This window comes from Hevea brasiliensis, chromosome 1, assembly GCF_030052815.1.
Source record: "Hevea brasiliensis isolate MT/VB/25A 57/8 chromosome 1, ASM3005281v1, whole genome shotgun sequence".
Taxonomy (NCBI): Eukaryota; Viridiplantae; Streptophyta; class Magnoliopsida; order Malpighiales; family Euphorbiaceae; genus Hevea; species Hevea brasiliensis.
Window position 1 is genome coordinate 115,604,513 of NC_079493.1, and position 14,469 is coordinate 115,618,981.

At 26.7% G+C, this 14,469-nt stretch overlaps 1 protein-coding gene across 1 annotated transcript; it reads right to left on the reverse strand.

Moving 5' to 3' along the window:
* Positions 1–774: 774 nt before the first annotated feature.
* Positions 775–6,469, reverse strand: LOC110632376 (wall-associated receptor kinase-like 9). The gene is made up of 3 exons (XM_058147936.1): positions 5,552–6,469; positions 2,349–2,462; positions 775–2,174 (listed from the first exon to the last, which is right to left on the reverse strand). Exons 1-3 carry the CDS (start codon positions 6,417–6,419, stop codon positions 937–939), a joined length of 2,220 nt encoding a protein of 739 aa, XP_058003919.1. The 5' UTR covers positions 6,420–6,469; the 3' UTR covers positions 775–936.
* Between the last annotated feature and the right edge of the window lie 8,000 nt (positions 6,470–14,469).

Genomic DNA, 14,469 nt, shown 5'->3' on the forward strand with positions numbered 1-14,469 from the left:
AATCATTTTTATCATGATTAGACTTTGATTTAAATTATCCGTTATTAATTTAGTTCAATTACATCTAGATTTAGAATTTATTTGCTTTCTCTTACCCATTTTAGTTAGATTTATCAATTTTACTTCACTCATTTACATTTACCATTTATTCATCAATTATTAGCCCAAATAATAGCTTCATTCATAGTTTAGTACTCAAACGGCAAATCCTCGTAGGAACGATACTTGACTTATCACTTTATTACTTGATACGACTCGTATGCTTGCGGATTCATGCATCATTTCAGATTTAGCATTCGGGGTTAACTGAGTTGGATTTGCTCAAGTTGGTTGAGTCCTTTTTTTGCTTTTCTTCATTGTTATTAATAAGAATATATATATATAGGGAGTTATAGAATTGAATTGCATTATGAATTCTTGGGTTATGGACATCCACATAATTGTATTATTCATATAACACATAACAAAATATAGTAACAATTTCAAAAAAAGTTTTTTTTTTTTTTTTTTTTTGGGTGTATATTTTAGCGAGACGAACTAGTCACTCCTGATAATTTGACATAGCTTGGAAACCCGAGAGAGACATGATAGCGGAATGTCAACCTCTAGGTTAAACAATAAGCTTAATATCCCCCAAAAACTTTCCTACTGCTTATGTGGCATCTTGTAAAAATCAATGGTAAGGCTAGAAATCTTTATTGAAATGGTCACAAAAAAAAATTATGTAAAAAAAAGTACAAAGAAAAGACTATAAATCTTTATTAAATAGTCACTCAAATATCTTAATTTGAAAAAAAGAAAAAAGTACAAAGGAAAGGCTAGAAATCTTCAACAACGTTCATAAAAAAGAGGAAACAAAAAGAAAATAGTAAACGCTTAATCCAATTCAAGAAACAAAGTGAAACGCATGCTTTGATGGATATATAATCTTCATGATCACCAAGTTTTGTTAGCAATAAGAGGTTCGACCTTCATTGATGGAGCTTTAACATTACTAAACTCACAACTAACTGCAATAGCAATATCATCAGTTAGGGTGTCTTCAGTCTCACAACTATCTGTAATAGAAGCATCATCAGATAGAGCGTCTTTAATCTCTTCATTATTTTGTTGAATATTCAACTTACTTCGTGATGCTTGGATCCCTTCTAACTCCATTGCAACTTCTTGCATTGTAGGTCGTTTCTTTCCACTCAAATTTAAGCATCTTTTTGCAAGATTAGAAACTTCAATAATTTCTTCTTCAGGGCAGTGCTCCACAATGCGAGCATCAATGATATCAAAGAGTTTATTCTCTTCCATCAAAAGAATAAAATATGTGGCTAAACTCGTGATTTCATCTGAGCTTCTTGAATAAATTGGTTTTTGTCCACTTAGAAGCTCCACCAGAACTACTCCAAAACTATAAACATCACTCTTTTCTGTAAATTGACTGGTTTGAAAGTACTCTGGATCCAAATAACCAAAAGTACCTTGCACATGAGTTGTCAAATGAGTTTGATCGATGGCAATCGATCTAGAAGTTCCAAAATCTGATACTTTTGCTCTGTTTTTCTCATCTAAGAGTACATTTGTGGACTTAATGTCACGGTGATAAATAGGAATAGAAGCTGCTGAGTGCAAATACGCAAGTGCTCTAGCAACTTCACCAGCAATCCGTACTCTCATTTCCCATGGTAATGGAGCCTCCTCACTTTGGCCATGGAGATATTCGAAAAGAGATCCATTAGGTATGAATTCATAAACTAGCAAAGGAACTTCAGTCTCTAAACAACATCCCAACAGCTTAACTACATTCCTGTGATTAATTTGGGAAAGAATGACAACCTCATTAATAAATTCTTGTACCTTTCCCTCATCAACTAATTTGGACTTTTTGATAGCAACAATTCTTCCATCTGTTAGCATTCCCTTATAAACTGTACCCTGCCCACCTTGGCCAAGTATCATGTTCTCACAAAAACGATTAGTGGCCTTTTCCAACTCTTTTGAACTAAAGAGTTTTGTTTTATGAACACCACCATCACTTAGAGTTAGTTGTTGCTTTAATAATAAGCCGCCATTGCGTTTAAAGAACTTTTTCTTGAGTTGGATGTTCCTTATTTTCTTTATAAGCTTGTACAGCCTCCAACAACCAAAGGGTATTGTCAAGACTCCAATAACTCCACATACGACTGTGTACAAAGAAAACAAGAAAAGGAAAAAACAAAATGGACAAAAATGATTGTTTGGTCACATGAATTAAAGTTATTTTGAGAACGACCATATGAATTAACGTGGGATCATAACATTATTGCCAGCAAATTTTATAGCTTTTTAAATTATAAATTGGGCAAAAGGAAACTTACCTATAATGATAATCCATTTTGGGTCTGGAACACATTTATATGACCCATAAGTATTTACGCATTTTGTTAATCTCTGGCAAAAATAATCCTGTTGCTTTACGCATTCGTCGATATCTATAAAAAAAAATAATAAAAATAAAATAAAAATCAAAAGAATAGGCAAATAAATAAGAATTGCACCATTCTATAGTGGCCAGGTAGATTATTCGTAATAGAAAATTATAAATCAAAGCACAAGTCAAAATGAAACTTATATATTTCATTAACATAAAACAATAATTATTATTAAAAATGTCACATTATATAAATCAAATTAATTGAATGAAATGCAAATATTTATCTATATAAAAAAGTAAATATTATTAAAAAAAAAGTAAAAATTACTGTCTAACTTTATTTTGTTTAGCGACTAAAGTTATATTATTCACCTGGTAGATATAGGTTTAAGTCTCACTCTCTCAATTTTCCTAGCCAGCTCGGCCATTTCTACATTTATAAACTTAAGCTCGTTCTCGGCTATTTCTACTTGAACTCGTTTATAAGGTTTAAGTCTTAAACTTAAGCAAAACTCGTTTAGCCATAAACTCGAGTTTAAACTTAAGCAAGACCGTAAAAGTTAAGCTCGAATACTTGGCTCATTAATGTTAATAAGTCAAATTTGAAAGAAATTCTAATTTGAATTTCACTTTATTTAATAGCCTCATCACATGGCACTGCTCTGTTTATTCAAAGAGCTAAAGGCATTTGGATTCTCTTTTATAAAGTGCGGCACACCTCCCATTTGAACTTCATTACCGGCGCGGGACCTTATTTTACGTTTTTTTTCCGCTACCTGTTAACATCTCAATTTCATACTCAACAACCTTTAATTTAAATATTTATTTTATATAAGGAACCTAACAATGCAAAGATCTAATAACATATTGTAATATATAATTAAAATTTTATCATATTTATTATAATACTTATAAATTTTGGAGGTTTAAAATTGACTAAAAATCATATTTAAAGTTTCAAAATATATTATACATGTGTAATCAACCTAGGTTAAAATCACTAACACTACCAATGAGCTTTAGCTCATAGGTACCTTAGTATAACTATCACACTTTATAATTATATCATAAATAAATTCAAAGAGAGAGAGAAATTTAAAGGTTAGATAGAGATTTTAAAAAGTTCAAAAGAGAGCATGTGCTTAGAGAAATAAAGACTGAAAGATGGATAGAAAGTGATAATAATGGATGAATAATTTACTTACTATTAAATAAAAATATAATATTTAAATAAAATGTTTTTTTATATTGAGAGCATATATTTATTATATGATCATAAACTAATTTCATTTGTCATATTAAAATTAACTTTATTCTTATAACAAAATTAAATTTAAAGTATAAATAATTATATTTTAATTATATGATATTTTTAAATAATATATTATTTTTAAAATAATTATAAATAAAATAAATATATTTTTAACATTATAAACATAATAATTAATATAAATATTTTTATAAACAAACTTACTCGTGAGCTTATTTACAAAGCCTCTTCAACAAGAAATCTCACAAGTCTTATAACAAGTCAACTCATGAGCCTACTAAACGAGACACTTTGTAAACTTTTTCAATAAGCTAGCTCGCGAGCTTATAAATAAGTCGAGTTCGATTAGAATACTATTAAAGTTGAGCTCGAGCTCGTTTAATAAATGAGCCTAAAATTCAAACTTGAACTTAACTCATTTTTTAAATGAGCCGAGTCTCGAGTAGCTTGTGAGCAACTTGGTTTATATGCAACCCTAGAGGGACATAGCAAATATGATGTCGCTTTTGTTGTTTTAAAGGAGAGGAATTAAGCAATTTAAGTAGTTGGGGTGTTTTAGGCAAACCACAACACTTTGCTGTGGCTATGCAGCAATTTAGATAACTTAGGCGGCAATAATTTTATCTACGTTACTAAATTACCATTGCTTTAAGAAAAACACTACAAAAATCTACTGATATAGCAACAGATTTTACTAATAAGTTTTAAAATATGTTTGTAAATTGAGACATTAAAAATTATCAACAAGTTTCTTGCAACTGACCGAATTTATTAGTAATTTCAATTGCTAAAGAATTTTATAGGATTATCTATGGAAAATTTTATTGGTAATTCTCAAAATTTTTGTAGTTCAATTCCAAAGATTTTGAATCCGCCATAAAGAATCTCAGTTGTCATAATCCTCTTTTGCAGTAGTGATTAATTTTAATTACTTTTAGTTTAGATGATAACAACATAAAAACAGTAAATATAAATAAATTTTAATTAAATAAAAATAAATTTTAATTTAATAAAAAAAAATTAAAACCCTATGTTTTACTCGGTCTGCCCTTGTCAACTATCCCAAAAACAATGAAATTAAAAATCTAGTATTAATAAATATTTTTTTTTTCAACGAAAAAATTTTTTAAGAAAATTATTTAAAAAAATGCGTTTCAAAGAAATAATATTTCCAAAATTATTTATTTTGGGAAAAAATGTTTTGCAAAAAAAATCTCCTAAAAAATATTTTCCAAGAATAATTTTTTTAAGAAAATTTTCAAAATTTTTCCTAAAAAAATTTACTTTTCAAAAAGTATATATATTTTTTTAATTCAACGGAAGCATTATAGGCTGGTACAACAACTAATGAACTACAGCGAGATAGCCTTCTCCCTCTTCTTTTTTTCCCATAAAAGTAAATAATCACGCAATGAGTAGATTGAGAGACTGAAACTCAAAACTTTCCACTTTTTGCATCTTAAAGGCAAAAGAAAATTAACTAGACTATCCATGATTGTCTCAAAAAGTATATCATTTAGGCAGTAAATCTAAGCATTAAAAAGGCTAAAAGTGTTTTTTATTAGTAAACTTAACAATAAAATAGTGTCTTTATGGATTAAATAGTTTGATTGTCAAGTGAAAGGACCTATTAATTATTGCGAGCTAATTTTAGTGCGTAAATAATAATTTATTCTAAAATATTTTTTTTTTAGAATTTCAAATGAGAATCGATAAGTTTTTTTTTTTTTTTTTATTTCTATGTAGAAAAAAAAAAGGGAAATTCACAAATTTGCTCTTAGCATAATTGTTGTGATTGGAGTAAAACATTTGGAAAATTTTTGTTTTCACATATAATTATGAATAAATGTCATGAGAATCTATAGCAGTAATTTTACCTGCGCATCCAATGTAAGGATTTCCCTCATACCTACTTTCCCTGCAACGACAATTGAACTGGAATTCCGACGCGTTGAAACCAGTGTTGTTGTAGCAATCTGCGGTTTCATTGTCAACAGCTCGCATTAGGGTGGAATTGATCGTCCAATCTAACTGCATCAGAAAGTGGACATAAGGATGTCTTGGAAACGGAAACTGGTCAAAACGACGTCCCCCGTCAATGGCCAAAAATGCCAGCTTGCAACCATCTGTGCTTTGATTGAAAATTGGATGGAAAACCATCTGATTGGCTGAAGGCACGCTAGTCTTGCAGCAATCGGTACCATTACAATCGCTTCCTGTCAAAATATATCCATCGGAATCAATTGTTTGAAGTTTAGGAAGCATTTCTCGCAAATCAATGTCCTTTTGGCCATGGCATCTTGAGTCGCACCCAATGCGTAGGAGCGGATCATCCATCAATAAAGCACGGATGTCGCAACCTACTGCAATGAATGAGTTCCAGGTGGAAATATAGAAAGGACTTCCTGTCAAGTTGATAGGCTTATCGCCCTTCCCGCCGGAACAGTTCGAGGATATTATTGGACTTCTGACGATGGCCCTGCCACCAACATCAATATAGAAGACCTCCATTTCTATACTAGCTATAAAAGCTCTAGGAGGATAGGCACTTTCGTTGCACTTGATCTCAAACCATTCGTTGAAATAACAATCCTTATTACCCATTCCGAAGGGGTATGGAATGCTAATATTTCCGCAATAGTCTTTACATTTCAGCTTCGACATCGGTGGCGCTGCTATTGCCGACTCAATAGTTAGCAATAGAGCCAAACTGAAACTGACCTGACGCACTAATTCTGCAACCATTCTTACTCTGTTTTGGCGTTTCTCTCGAGAGCCTTTTGAGTTAAGTTAGTATCTGCTTATAAAGAAAATGAAGAGATTGACGATGTTTCTTGGCACCTTCGTAATGGAGACTGAATTTGAAATGATTAATAAATTCTCACCAAGGCATTAATTTCCACAAAATTTATTTTTATTAATTATTAATAATTATTTTTTTAGAAATTTCTAGGCAATTTAATGAAGTGCATGAATCTACTTATTTTAGAATTTACTTTTATGGTGAAAAAATGAGAGCTACCTCCAATTATGTAATTCGTTAGTTGTATGTTGTCCATAATGCTTCTATTAAATTAAAAAAGAAAATTAATCGCATGAATCTGATTGATTATGAAATAACGACTTATTCATTAATTTTCTTCCTTTTGTTACAAGAAAATTTCCTTGCCTTCTAACTTTTACATTTGCCTTTTTGATGAATTACAATATTTATCATTGCAGTTTATTGTAATTAATAATTAAATTTATATATTTTAAAAATTAAATTAGTATATTCTTACAAATTCGTAAGGTCCCTTCATTCATTTTGAGCAGCATATTTCACTAATCATGGCATAATAATATATTTAAATATGAGATATTTTTTAATTTTTGAAATATTCTTGAATGCAGAAAATAAAGGCAAAAGCTAAAAATTATAAAAGAGGATAAAACTCTCATTAGAAGAAAAAAAAATAAAAAATAAAAAAAAACAAATTAAAATCATTTCTTATGTACTAAAAATAACTTATAAAAAAATTAGAATCATAAATGCTAAAAATAAAAAAAAATAAAAATTATCTTATCATTCCTTACTTAAATGGTTTCATGAGTGATCTTCCCAATTAATTTTAATTTATATTATAAAATTATTAAATTTTAATTTAAATATCATAAATTTCTGTGACTTATTATTATTGATTTATAAATTAATTTATAAGTAAATTTTACTCATTATTTCTCAATTTAAATAGTTGTATCACATACATATCTTACCTTTAATTTGTATTGTAAAAATTTTTATACATTAATTTAATATATAAATAATTTCTAATACACAAATATCCTAAATAATAATTTAAAAATAGGTATATTATTTTGCTAATGCAAGAAAGAAAGACAAAAACTATACATAATATCCAGAAAATATACATAATATCAACCTACATAAAAAAAAAAATCAGAGTTTCAATATCATTAAAATAAAGTAAAATAATAATACATCATTAATTTTTTACATTAAAATTAAACAAAAGAAATTAATTAATCAAATTAAAAGGTAATACATGGAACAATGACACTGTTAATTCTTTTAAGAAAAAAATACTAATTACATAATTTTTAATGATATAAATTAAATAATTAAGTATAAATCTTTACAAAAAAATTAGACTATTTCTAAAAGTAAACTTTATATTAAATATATTAAAAATAAAATTTTCAATTTTAAAATAATTATAAAAATTTTAAAGAAAATTTATATAATCATAATTTATGATTTAGTATCAATATTTTATAAAAAAATTAATATATATATATATATATATATATTAAAATTTAAAAATTTTTGTATGCAAATTAAAAGTGAGACAATTGTAATACATCTTTTTCAGCAAAAGAAAATATCTCAATAACAAAAGCACATAAGATCTCTATCAACAATTATGAATCTGAAAATATATGTTTAAAATGTATTTCAAATGGACACAGATAGAAATTATTTAAAAAAAGAACAAAAATATTTTTAACTTGATATATATTAAGATTTAAATAAGATCTAATAATGTAAATTCAATCAAATTTACAATTAATTATAATAAATAAAATAATTAATTACAATTATAAATATAATTTATAGATTTAAATATTTTTAATCTGATGAAATTTTATTTTTTTAATTTTTATATTAGAAATTTTTAATAAATGAAAAATTAAAAAAAACTAAAAAAATTGAATAAAGATACTTTGTTTTTCAATAATAATAATAATAATAATATATTTATCACCAATAAAAATATCAAATAGCTACTTCAAAAAAGTAAAAAAAAAAAAAGTAATATCACATTAAGTTGGTCTTTTTTTTATTCAATAAAAACACACGTGTCAAAACAAAAACTAGAATATAATTATTTTTTATTATAAATAAATAAGTTTATTTAATATAAAAAAAGGTGATAAACACAAGCTCCCAAAAACGAAAGTCCACAACATAATGCAAAATTAAATATATTAAAAAAGTAAAAATTTTATATTTTATATTAATTATAAAAATTTTAAAGAAAATTTATATGATCATAATTTATGATTTATTGTCAATATTTTTATAAAAAATTATATATATATGTACAAGAAAAATATAATAAATGAAATTTAATTATAAGTTAATCTTAACAAGTTACATATAAGTGTTAGTTTCCCTTTAGTTAATCTTCAAATTATATATAAAATGCACTAACATAAAAGTCAAATACAACTTAGTTTTTGATTTGTAAAATAAGATAGTCCTTTTTGTCATTTTTTAAACTCGTTTAATTTAACATTTTTAGCCGTATTGAGCAGGAAATTCCTCGACCCTTGTTTTACGGGTTGATGGAAAACGAATCCCTTTCCAGCATTAGACTTGCAAAGTAAGGCCCTATTATTTTAATAAAAATATTTTTTATTTTTTTTTTATTTTTTAATAATTTTATAAAAATATAAAAATATTTATATATATATAATATAAATACATATCATTAAATTAACATTATAACTAAATAAAGAGAAATATTTTTATAAAAATTAATTTTCATATATAAATTATTTTCTGCTAAATAATTGAAAATCTAACTTTTAATTTATTGTAACATTTAAACTTCTCACTCTCCGATAATAAACACATAATAATATAAACTATTTTAGCCCATAATATAAGTCGGGAGAAGATTTTTTGATTTATTCTATTGTTAGATTGGTTTTTCAAGTTTCTTTTTTGAGAATAAAGTGAAATTTTATTTTGACTAACATGGAACCAAATCACCAATAACAAGAAGATGAATAGGAGGAGGCACTTCCTCAGCCTAGATAAGCTCATCCACATCCGGAGTAAGAGCTTTTTTAGCTAATAAATGAGTAACAACATTAGTCTCAAAAGTATCAAAACATAAACTATATATATATATATATAAGATTACATTTTAAAATGATCAAGAGAAGACGTTTTATTTATTTATTTTTTTTAAGTAAAAGAGAAAATTCAATAAAGCACATATGCCGCAGCCTACGGCAATGAATAGGTTGGCGTGGAAAATATAGAAAGACATTAATTTTTATAAAATTTATTTTTATTAATTAATAATAAATTATTTTAAGCGATGACCGAGTCTCAATTTTATTTGCTAGAAAGATTTTAATTGAAAATGTACATAGAGATTTCGAGGCAATTTAATTGAATGCATGAATTTAATTATTTTATAATTTATCTTTATTGTGAGAAAATGAGAGAATTATTTTTTATTGTTTAACTCATTAGTTGTAAGTCGTTCATAATACTTCTATTAAATTAAAAGAAATAATAATGATTGCATGAATCTAATTAATTATGAAATAACAACTTTTCTAACTTAATCATTGTCTTTTGATGAATTGCAATATTTATCATTGTAGTTTATTGTAATTAATAATTAAATTTTTATATTTTAAAAATTAAATTAGTATATTCTTATAAATTAGTAAGATCCCTCCATTCATTTTGAGCGGCACATTTCACTAATCTTGACATAATAATACATTTTAATTTTTGAAAGATTCTTGAATGCAGAAAATAAAAGGCGAAAGCTAACATTTTTATCTTTATCGAATAAATATTATAATAAATATTTTACATTCGACGTTGACATGCTGTAACTAACTTTAATATAAATGATATTAAATTGACTTGAAAAATTTGTTGGCCAAAATTGTCAACAAAAGTGGCTTCTGCATAATGACTATAAAATTAATTAAAGACATTTTCCATGAAATTTATGTTTGGACGACCAAGAAATCCTATACTTTCAACATAATTTAGAAAAATCTTTAATTTCCAATTTCTTTAAATGCATGAGAAAGACTAAAAGAGAGCAAGAATGAGCACTCTGAATTTTGCATACATTTCCATGCACATGGACGAAAATCACATGGCAGACCATTTCGCAAACAAAGCAAAGTCGTCACAATTTTAATGCGTGATTATGAAGTTGCAATTTTTTTTCCTTTTGTCAATCTACACCAAACATATAAGATATTGAAATCATTCTAATTTCATGCCAGAGCTGTAGTTTAACTATAGCCCACATGCTAAAATAGCACCCAATCATCAATAATATATATAATCTTGAATTCACTAATTAAGGGCCAAGTATTAATTTTGATACCAACATTCTAACTGAATCCACTTCTAATCTTAATTGCTTCTTCTTTCATTTAATTTCCTCATGAATAGATATATTAAACAACTCGCTAGCTAACTGAATGTGGGTGTTTTTGCAAAATGTGGATTTATTAAAACCCACTGGAATGGAATACCATTTAATGATGTTGGATATCCGTTTGGTGACACCAGAATACTGGTTGGAGACATGGAGGAATGTTCACCTGTGCAGGAAGAACCCTGGAACAGTAACCGAGCCACAAACTGGAACTGTAGATGGATTAAATGGCGGCGCAGCTGCAGAAAGTTTCTTCGTTGGAACGGAAGCATCTTTTTCTAGCAAAAAAAAGCTGCATTTTTTATAAAACAAAACAGAGGCTCTGGATCAGGGGAAGTTGCTGGGCAAATGTCTACGTGTCTTGTTTCTAAACATGCATGGAAAAAGTGAGGATTGTGTCAATATAATTGGCAGGCCGGCCGCCATGAAATTTCTTTATATTGTGTTGTTATTGTTATATATGTTTGTCGGTTCGAATACTTCAATGGGGTATGATTTAAAACAGGACAGCCCTTTTAGTCATTTTTCAACTCGTTTAATTACACCTTTTAAGCCGTATTGAGCAGGGTATTCCTCAACCCCTGTTTTACGGGTTGACGGAGGATGAATCCCGTTCCAACATTGGACGTGTGAAGTAAGGCGCTATAGGTAAGGAAAATATTTTTATCTTTTAGATTTTAATAATTTTATGAAAATATAAAAATATTTATATAAAATATAAATGTATATTATTAATTTAATATTATAATTAAATAATAAAAAAAAATTATAAAACTCTTTAAAAAAATATTTTGATATTTTCATATACAAATTATTTTCTGTTAAATAAACATAAGCTTAATTTATAAATCTAACTTTTAATTCATTGTAACATTTAAACTTCTCACTCTTCAATAATAAAAGCATAATACTATAAACTATTTTAGCCCATAATATTTCTCACTCTCCAATAATAAAAGCATAATACTATAAACTATTTTAGCCCATAATATAAGTCGGGAAAAGATTTGTTGATTTATTCGATTGTTAGATTGGTTTTTCAAGCTTCTTTTTTGAGAATAAAGTGAAATTTTATTTTGACTAGCATGGAACCAAATCACCAATAACAAGAAGACCAACAGGAGGAGGCACTTCCTCAACCTAGATAAGCTCATCCACATCCGGAGTAAGAGCTTTTTTAGCTAATAAATGGGTAACACCATTAGTCTCCCTATACATATGAGAACAGCTAAAGGAGGTAAAATCGTCAGCTACAGCTTTAAGATTAAGAAGTCAATTACCCATCTCTGACAAGAGACACATCGACGTTTTCCAAGCTTCTTTTTGAAATGGAACGCCTGATAATATGTGAATTTTTTTTTTATATACAATATATTATTTTAATAAGGATAAAAATGAAGAATCTATAGAAAAATGAAGCAAAACAACCAAGAAAAATGAAGACCAAAATAAGCAAGACACTTAAACAACCAATAATACAGAGCTGTCTAATTGAAAACTATAGAAAATGAACAAACTGGTACCACTATATGATTGTAACAATATTTTTAAACTGATACCGTATAGAAAAGAGGCATGGATCTTACTTGGTACATATAAATATTTTTGAGTCAATCCATTCTTCTTGTTCAATCCAATGATGACTGTGTACTCTCTATGCATTTGAAAGGTCCACTAGGCCATTATGAGCCCAATTTAACCTTAATCAAGAGGAGCACCCAAGCACCACTGGGCCTAGCACAAACGCAAGTCGTGACCAAAGCCCCTCAACTGCTGAGGGAGTCAAATTTTTTCAAGAAAACAAAAAAATAATTTAATTTATATTAGATATATGACATGAAAAATTTATCTTTTAAATCTAAAATAACATAATAAAATTATTTTTCATAATTGGAAAAAATTATTTAATGCAACCATTAATATTTATTGAAAATTATGACTTTTGAAATTTTTTTAATGACATCATTATTAATCACAATCGATATCACAGTATTTTGAAAAATTCAAAGTAATATTATAATTGTATCAAAATGTAAAATTTGAACAAACACCACAATTAATCTATCTCTCACTATAAAAAGGGTAAAACTCTCATTAGAAGAAAAAAATAAATGAAAAATTAAAAAAATAAAAAAATTGAATAAAGATACTTTGTTTTTCAATAATAGTAATAATAATATATTTATCACCAATAAAAATGTCAAATAGCAACTTCAAAATAGTTTAAAAAAAAAAAAAAGAAGAAGCAATATCACATTAAGTTGTTCTCTTTTTTTAATTCAATAAAACACAACAAAAACTACAATATAATTATTTTTTATAATAAATAAATAAGTCTATTTAATATATAAAAAAAAAAAGGTGATAAACACAAGCTCCCAGCGAAGAAAGTCCACAACATAATACAAAATTAAATATATTAAAAAATAAAAATTTTAAATATCTTCATTTATTTTTAATTTTATCAATTTCATTCTCAATTTTGGTCATTTACTATTTCAATTTTAACAGTTAAGTTATTATGTGAGATGTGATAATACATAAAATTATTAATATGTCATATTGATTGTAAGAAAAATTATATTTTAATACGCTACATATTTCTCAGCAAAAAAATTATTTTAATAAATTATAAAAATCGGTTTATCATATTCATCGAGCATATAAATTAGTTAACAAATGAGTTGTACACTTTACTTCTCAACTCTATGGTCTTTTTATAAATCCTATCAGACAACTTCAATAAAACAAAATATCTCAATATCGAAAACATATAACAACTTTATTAGTGGAGAAAACATTAGAAAAACTCAAGATCTACCAAGAATGATAAATTTAAGAATTAATTCATTAAAAATCTATCAATAATTATAGATTTGAGGATATATACTCAAAATGTATTCCAAATAGACACAGATGAGAGCGGTTAAAAAAAAAAAAAAGAACAAGAATATTTTTAACCTAATATATATTACGATTTAAATAAGATCTAATAGTGTAAATTCAATCAAATTTACAATTAACTATAATAAATAAAATAATTAATTACAATTGTAAATATAATTTTTACATTTAAATATTTTTAACCTGATTAAATTTTATTTTTTTTTATATTGGTAATAAAAACAAAATAAAACACGAAAAAGCAACATAACAATAATATATGTCATCTACTTAAAGGTTTCAATTTAATTGGTTTGGTTTTTTAGTTCTGTCAGTTCGGTTCGATTTGAAATTTTTAATATATTCGGTTCTCAATTCGGTTCGATTTTTTATCAGTTAAAACCGATTAAATTGATTAAACCAAATAGTAAAGGGCCCAACTAATTTTTCAAGCCAAGATGTATAAACTTCAAGGCCCAAGATGCATAAACCCAGCCCAAAAAATAAAAAAATATAATATTTTCGGTTTAACGGATCGGAATCAAACCAAACTGTTATTTTTCGATTTGATTCGATTTGGTTATCCTTAGATGATCGATTCGGTTTGGTTTATATTTTTAAGTGATTCGGTTTTTAGTATTCGGTTCGGTTTGGAACCGAACCGACCGAATGCTCTCCCCTAGATAGATGAATGACATGCCAAA